General features: G+C 34.1%; 1 protein-coding gene across 2 annotated transcripts; it reads right to left on the bottom strand.

Annotated features, from left to right (window-relative positions):
* Window positions 1-423: 423 nt before the first annotated feature.
* LOC141525262 (uncharacterized) lies at window positions 424-8,307 on the bottom strand. Of its 2 annotated transcripts, none has more exons than XM_074239659.1 (4): window positions 6,471-8,307; window positions 6,270-6,397; window positions 5,975-6,176; window positions 424-1,105 (listed from the first exon to the last, which is right to left on the bottom strand). In XM_074239659.1, the coding sequence occupies exons 1-4, from the start codon at window positions 6,537-6,539 to the stop codon at window positions 944-946; spliced, it is 561 nt and encodes a 186-aa protein (XP_074095760.1). In that variant the 5' UTR covers window positions 6,540-8,307; the 3' UTR covers window positions 424-943. The 2 variants fall into 2 exon arrangements, with proteins under 2 accessions (XP_074095760.1, XP_074095761.1); XM_074239660.1 differs by lacking the exon at window positions 424-1,105 and adding an exon at window positions 5,346-5,419.
* Between the last annotated feature and the right edge of the window lie 567 nt (window positions 8,308-8,874).

Genomic DNA, 8,874 nt, shown 5'->3' with positions numbered 1-8,874 from the left:
AGATGTGAATATAGAAATATTATACAAACTTGTATAGCAAGAGGAACATTCATTGCTTGGAATCCCTTTGGTTTTAAATGCGCAGGTGTTAATTTGTAAGCGATTTTCAAATTCGGCTGACGATAATTTTCTTCTTCTAACAGTGCTTCCCAATGCCGTTTCTTTACTGTCCCAAAAGGAGTCTGAAAAATTTATAATCTTGATAACAACAATAACATAGCAAAATTTCTTAATATACAGAAATGTACTATATTCTACTTTAAACTCATGCAGTTTGTCATCTAAGGTCGAAGTTCGGAAGCATTTGAGTAAATGATTGAAATCCGATATCATCCATAGTCGCCGTGAGCTGCTGTATGGATGTTCACAGCTGATATTTTTTTCGTCTACACTGAATATTTTCCAAACACCTCTATTCCAAGATGCACCATCCATAACAACAACATCAACATAGATCCCGCTATTTTCCATCAATATAATACATTCGACGATGAGTTTATGTAGCGGTTCGCTTTTGCAAGCGTTCTTTGATAGAAAATAACCCAATGATTGCACCCATCAACCGTTAAATGGTACAAATTTGAATACCAAAGCATGGTCAGCCGATTTATTTTTTAAATCCTCTGGGGTGTGCTTTCCGAGGTCAACAAAACCAGAAAATTTCATTGATTGTTGATTAAAAAAAAACACGTTCGCTCAATTTCATCTCGTCAACCAAAATAACTCCTCGTTTTTCTCCTTTCCCCATTGTTTTACATCTTTCTTTTAAGGCAAAAAAAGTAGCAGGTTGGAAGCCGTAAGCAGAACAGCTAATTTTCCGAATAAATTTATTTAGTGTATTAATAGAGGGAAGAGGTAAAATATTTCTGTAACGTAAGAATTGATACGTGTTTTTGTTTTTTAAGCGAATCAATATACACTCGTATATCCACTCTAAGGTAAATCATCGACCTTTAGCATTCTTTTTTTTCGCGGCTTCAAAGCACGAATTTACGGCACTTTGGAATTCTGTCGGCAACTTCAGGATTGCTTCTTGTACTATTGCATTTGACTTTTTAGCACACTCTGACTTTGTTATAAATATTCTTTGTTTTATTCGAATTTTCTGTAAGTCAACAATAAAGTTGTTAAAAATTTTAGACGTCGTGAACAAAATCGGAAAAAAAAAAATAAAATTATATCCGAATTTTTATATCATATACAAATCTTACATTTTACTAATTAATATACACTACTGGAAAAAATTAAGGGATCAAAAAAAAATTCCAAATTTTTCGGTAGTTTTCAACAGGCCGTAACTTTGAGAGAAATGGTCGTACAGGAAATAAAAAAAAAGGAAATTGTAGCTCCAAGTGTCTAGTTTTTGGATTAGAACTTCAAAATTTTGTAGCCTCCGCGGTTTCTGAGTAATCGTAGAAAAACCAGCAACAAAAAAATTCTCAAAATTTTTTTAGTTTTTTTTTTGGTCTACGGGCGTGGAAAAAATTTTTTTAGCTTAACCACCATAAGAATCGGATACTTTGTTCATTTAGCTTTAATTTCTTTTTTTAAAACACCCTGATACGTACTCTCCTCGCTGAGATATCGGTCTTCAAATGGAAAAGGATCTTTTTATCTTTGATTATCGATATCTCAGCAACTAATGATCGCACAGAAAGTTAAACGTGGGTTTCAAGAACTTGAATGAATTCCCCTTAACGACTGTCCATTGTTTTTCGAAAAAAATTTTTTCTTTCCGTCACATGAATTTGAAAATGCAACAAAAAAGGGCTTTTAGTGGTTTTTGGAAAATCAAGCGCTGGATCGAAAATATTGAGGAAACCACTAATGTTAAGTGTGCCTTTTACAGTTCAATATGTCCACAAAAACCGTACAAAGAATCAAATTAATCCAGCCAGCCGTTTTTTTGTTTCACTTGATCGAATTTTTGAAAAAATTAAAGGATCACGTTTTTTGCTCTGAAAAGCTCATAATTTTTAAAAATGAGAAAAAAAATGGTTTTTTCGAGCTTTTCCCACATTTTCGTTCCAAAAAGTGCTTAAATTTAAAAAAAAAAAAAATTCAAAAAAAAAAAAAATTTTTTCGAAAAAAAAAAAATTTTTTTGGAAAAATTTTTTTTTAACAAGTTAAGGAAACTCAAAAACCATCGCCCAATGATTTTTATCACCTTTCCACCGCTGCATTCCTTGATTCTACTGATCTCCTTTTAATTAAATTAATAAAAAAGTTAATACCCCCAATCGAATTTCGATTTTTTCATACGCTTTTCGGAGTTTTTTTTTCTTTTCTTTTTGTGAATCCTTAGCAAATCGCTTCATTCAACAGTTTTTTCAAAACTAATCCCTCTGCGCTAAAAAAATTTTTTTAATTTTTTGGTCAAAATTGAAAATTTCTGACTTTTGATTCTTAATCATGGTTAGACGACATTTATCGGAGGTGGAAGTCGCTCGGTTAGTGACTCTTATCGACGAAGGTTACACTCAACATGCAGTTGCTATCCGGATGGGTGTAAGTCAATCTGTCGTATCTCGAGCTTATACCAGATACCAAGAGACGAATCAATATCATCGTCGCCCCGGACAAGGTCGCCATCGAGTCACTAATGCCCGCGATGATCGAACAATTGTTAGAGAAGTTCGACGACAACCTTTCGTCAATGCGAATATTGTCGCTCGAAACTTCCCCAATCGCAGACAACAGCAACAACAACAGCAACAGCGACGACGGCATCAAGTGCGGAACATTTGCTCTCGAACAATCATCAACCGTCTTCGTGAAACTGGGTTACACGCACGACATCCTAATCGTGTACTCCTGTTGACAGCAAGACATCGTCGAGCTCGTTTAGCGTATGCTTACGATCATCGAAATTGGAACTTGAGGGAATGGACAAATGTTTTATTCACTGATGAGTCTCGTTTTAATCTGTATGGCAACGATCGACGTTCTCTCGTTTGGCGCCGTCGTGGAGAACGTTTTCGCCAGAACTTTGTCCGTCCAGTCGTTGCCTACGGCGGTGGATCAGTTATGGTGTGGGGCGGCGTTTCACGAAATTGGAGAACACCTTTGGTAATTGTACGCGAAAATTTGACAGCTAGACGTTACATCGACCAAATTTTAAGGCCCATTGTTCTGCGCAGACGACAACATCTGAGGTCGTTCATATTGATGCAAGATAATGCACGTCCACACACAGCCAATATTACCCGGCGCTTCTTTGAGCGGCATGACATCACATTGTTGCGACACCCAGCAATGAGTCCAGATCTCAACCCCATAGAGCACGTTTGGGACATAATGGGCCGTCGTTTGCGCAGAGAGTATCCAAATTTGCAGAACTTAGCTGCTTTGGAGCGCGCGCTTCAGCACATTTGGAATACCATTCCGCAGCCTCAAATTACCGTCTGCATAAACATGGCTGAACGTTTGAGAGCCGTTATTGAAAACAGGGGTGGTAATACCCGGTACTGAATCAACAAAAACCTTCAGAGAATGAGTTTGGAGTCATTAAATACGGTGGAACTGACGAGCCACCGGGTCTCAATTCTCCTGAACTACCTTACACACACACACACACACACACACACACACACACACACACACACACACACACACACACACACACACACACACACACACACACACACACACACACACACACACACACACACACACACACACACACACACACACACACACACACACACACACACACACACACACACACACACACACACACACACACACACACACACACACACACACACACACACACACACACACACACACACACATACACACACACACACACACACACACACACACACACACACAAACAGAAGCTTAAATCCGACCGCGCGACCTGCACGTGGTACGCTTTGGATAACGCTAATGCCGGCGGTAATTGTTTTCTTAAACTTTTCAAGAGAAAAATTTCAAAAAAATTTTTAAAAAAATTTTTTTTTTTCAATTTAAGCACTTTTGGAACGAAAATGTGGAAAAAGCTCGAAAAAACCATTTTTTTCTCATTTTTAAAAACTATGAGCTTTTCAGAGCAAAAACGTGATCCTTTAATTTTTTCAAAAATTCGATCAAGTGAAACAAAAAAACGGCTGGCTGGATTAATTTGATACTTTGTAGGGTTTTTGTGGACATATTAAACTGTAAAAGGCACACTTAACATTAGTGGTTTCCTCAATATTTTCGATCCAGCGCTTGATTTTCCAAAAAACCACTAAAAGCCCTTTTTTTGTTGCATTTTCAAATTCATGTGACGGAAAGAAAAAATTTTTTTTCGAAAAAACAATAGACAGTCGTTAAGGGGAATTCATTCAAGTTCTTGAAACCCACCTTTAACTTTCTGTGCGATCATTGGTTGCTGAGATATCGATAATCAAAGACAAAAAGATCCTTTTTCATTTGAAGACCGATATCTCAGCGAGGAGTGGACGTATCAGGGTGTTTAAAAAATGAAATTAAAGCTAAATGAACAAAGTATCCGATTCTTATGGTGGTTAAGCTAAAAAAATTTTTTCCACGCCCGTAGACCAAAAAAAAGAACTAAAAAAATTTTGAGAATTTTTTTGTTGCTGGTTTTTCTACGATTACTCAGAAACCGCGGAGGCTACAAAATTTTGAAGTTCTAATCCAAAAACTAGACACTTGGAGCTACAATTTCCTTTTTTTTTATTTCCTGTACGACCATTTCTCTCAAAGTTACGGCCTGTTGAAAACTACCGAAAAATTTGGAATTTTTTTTTGATCCCTTAATTTTTTCCAGTAGTGTATGTAAGTAAACTAACAGAATTTTATTATCAATTTTTTAATAATATATTTAAAAATTTGGAAATTTCTGTAGTACTTTATTATGTTGTAGCATAAATGACGGAAGTTTTATAGTTTAATGTACAATTTTTATTTAACCAAAATCAAATGAATTATTGAATATTATGTACAAATTTTGTGCGTATTAGGTATAAAAACTATTTCATTGCAAAAATATATGTACAATTTGTATGTATAATTCACCCTAGATGGAACTAAAAACATTAGGAAGTATATAAAATTATTTTATCTTTAGTCTTATTGAATACTGTCCAAAAACTTTCAAATTGCCATGTAAAAATGGAATATTTAACGATTAACATGATCATACTGTAGTATGATATATATCTATATATATAGTATATATATATATATATATATATATATATATATATATATATATATATATATATATATATATATATATATATGTTGATATAACGATACTTCTCAACAGATTATCAGTAATATTATGTTTGCATACTCTTCGCAAGTACACATATATTAATATTATCTAGTAGGAAATTTTTACGAGTGATAATCAATTTTTGATGAACTATGTAGCCATTGCAGTTGTATAAATTGAGAAGTTTGCCTGTTAAATAAATATATAAAAAAGTTGTTTAATTACATCCAATGAATTGAAAGTCATATAAATTTTGTGATTTCTAGACCTCACTCCATTTTACCGTCATAGAGTATTTGTATGTTGATATTTTTGCAAATGAAAAACCAGTCGAGCATGAAATCAACTTTTCCCATAACCAATTTTGTTAAATAATATTGAATTAAAGGCCAGAGTGTACAATAAGGTACTTGTAAATGATAAAAATTAGTAACGATCTACTTTATATGTCAGATAAATTCAATACGTATATAGTATCAAAACTTATTACTGGAATGTGAAAATTTATTATTTTATTATATACACCCTCCACCTAACGTTTATAAACCCTTTGTTGTCGTCCTTCGTTAAATTATGTAAGCATTATAACTGCTTAAACATAGAATTTATAGTAGAAGTGATAAACGTAAAATTAGAAACGATTCCAATTGTTAAATTAATAAATGTTAAATTAACAAATCTTGAACAATAGTAAGAATGAAATGCTGCTTCTAGCCTCAAACAATTGTATTTTAGAAAACTTACCATTTGTTTTAAACGTTTGCACTGTTTAACCAGATTTGAAGCACGTCTTTTTTTAGCAGTTGTTGTTTCCAAATTCATTGAAGTCGACTTTTGACTCTGTAATCGATTCCGTAAGATTCGACAAGATTTACATCTCGGATTAGCTTGGTTTCTTTTATAAATGTCATCACCAACTATCACATTTTTACAAAGTTTTGAATACCTGAAAATTAATGTAAATATATTAATTCAATTCTTATCAATTCTGTCCTCAGTAGTTTATACATTCACTTATCAAAAAACAAGCAATCCTTACTTAGTACTGTCAATCTGAGTACCAACGCATATAGGCCACCTTTCCACTGATTTTAAGTAGTTATAGACACAACTTAATGAATGCAATTTTTCGTTTAGAGGTAGTTCTTCATTGTTAGGAAAAATAACCTGAAATAAAATAATAATCAATGATTGTTTTAAAAAAATAGATGTATCTACTCGACCATTAATTAATACATACAGTAATAGATGTATCCTTGTTTAAGCGTAACCGAATTTTGATCTGCTGAGTTGTTGGGTCCATTCGCATTAATACTAATCCATTGGGCTTGGGTATATACAGCCAAAACGGCGGTAATTTTGGAGCTTCGATTTCTTGCAGATTATAGAAATCCTTAGATGCGTCTTGACTGAGAGGTGGTTCTATCAAGTCTTGTTCACTTTGAACAACAGCACCTATTGGATTATTAGGAACATCTTCATCTGCTAATATTTTCGGTGGCTCGATGTTGTTTTCGTGCACTTGAAACAGCTCTTCGTCTCCAGAGTTATTTAAATGTAAGCTTGGCTTTTCCAGTTCATCTACAGTACTTGTTAGAAGCTCATTTTCAAGTATCGGAATAAACTGATGCTGGATCGTTGGTAAAGCTTCTTCTTTAAGTATTTTTTTTTCCTAAAGGCATAATCTTGAGCTCTCCTTTTATGTACAGTTTCTCGTACATTTTTATTTGTTCCTCTTTAAAATGGAGATGACAGATGTAATCAGTAGCCTTTAATTCAATACCCAACGAAATTTTCCAATTTTGTAATCTCGCCGGTGTCTGTGAAATTAGATAAATAAAAAATTAATATGCCTTCGTTGATTAAAAAAATTATAGAAATGAGCAATGGTTTATAAAGTAAATTTTTCATAATAATGTTACGTCCCCACCTGCATTCGCAGATGTCGCTGATAGCGAATACGCGCGCTAATTTAAACTCTAACAATTGTACAATAATTTCATAAATATTCATTTTTTATAAATATAATGTTAAATGATAAGTAAAGAATTACAAATGTTAAATATTAAATATAAAAATAGAAAACGATAAGAAAAGTAAAACTCAGCCAACATCTGAGTAAACAAAATATTTTTAAGTTTACATTAACATTTTCTCACGAAGATTGTTAATGGAAAATGATTCATTGTAAGACAACTAGCGTGGAGTGCATAAGTATATTCGAGAACGTCCGAGGAATGTTCTAAATAAATGATGATAACGAACGCCTGCGTGTCCTGGACTCTGGAGTTGAGTCAGCGCGGATCATCCGAGTGAGACTCGGAGATGCCGCGCAGATCAACTCAGGAGAATAGGACATTCGGGGCCTGATACGCAACCCTACTCCCCTCAGGGCGCGGCCCTTCTACGAGGAGATATAAGCAGGGTGCACGGGTAGTTCGAGGCTCTCTTTTTCCTAAGGCTTTTTTTGGATCTCAAAGTTACGAACTTAAAGCTCTTCTCGATTAGTTCTTGTCGCGAGACTATCAAATCAAATCACGTTAAATACTATTACATACTACACGGCAGTTGTCAAACCGCTCAAATTAAAAGTGTATTTTAAATAGTTAAATAAATCCATTTATTAATTAAATTCACCGAAGTTAATTATTTCGGAGTTAGTTCGAGAACCTCTACTTACGACTCTGGAGGTCGTATCATCTTTATCTCCAGCTCTAGTTTTTCTGCTGGTCATACCCAAACCCAAGGGGTAACCGGGACGTAACAACTAATAACACCGGCACACAAAAAAAAAAAAGTTGTCTGTACTTGGGACGCGCCACATATATTCCCATGTAATTTGACCCGCTGAACCCGAATTTGAGGTCCGTTTGGCCCCTACACCCTAGGATTTTGAGAAAACTGTAAAAAACCGAAAAAAAACGGGAAAATTGGGGGTTTTGGTGATTGAAAAATTTTTTTAGATTCTAACTATGCATGATTTTCATGTATTTCGATCTGCTTTATACTTATCTGAAGTGTACTCAGACCAGCAGCCATTAAAAGTCTAAGTAAATCCCGAAAAACCCATGAAAATTGCGAAAAAAACAAAAAATTCCCAATATTGTGATAAAAAAATGTATTGAGCTAAATATATGATGATTTTCATGTAGGTTTATCGACGACATATAAATCTCCAACTTTTATAACTCAGACGTCTCGAAAACATCAAACAAATGTGCAAAAAACCCCGAAAATTGGAAAAAATCAAATGTAATATAATAAAAATCGAGTTATTATTCAAAATAAATAAAAAAATCATATCATTCGATCTGTGGTGCATAAAAAAAAGTATTTCGTCCTAAGACTTAAAAAAATTAATTTTTTCGGAAAATATCATCAAAACCCTTTGGATTTGAATTTTAATTCGTTCTCCGCTTATATCTCACCCTTTTATCTTCAAACGTCCTGCATAAAGGGTTTCTCTTTCGTTTCCTCTCTTCTTCGGGTAAATCTCTCTTCAGAGTCCAACAATGATCTACCATCATATTGACATCCACTCATGTTTTGATGGAATGTTTCTTCTCTTTCTTCACTGAAATTACCAAGATTTTCAGGAAAGTGTGAAAGATGAGATTGTAAATAGTGCAATTTTGTATTCACAT

This window comes from Cotesia typhae, unplaced genomic scaffold (genome assembly GCF_013202065.1).
Source record: "Cotesia typhae breed Kobodo isofemale line unplaced genomic scaffold, CoteBio_Ctyphae contig_26, whole genome shotgun sequence".
In the NCBI taxonomy this organism is placed as follows: domain Eukaryota; kingdom Metazoa; phylum Arthropoda; class Insecta; order Hymenoptera; family Braconidae; genus Cotesia; species Cotesia typhae.
Note: the sequence above shows the minus strand (reverse complement) of the source record. Positions and strands in the feature narration are given on the sequence as shown.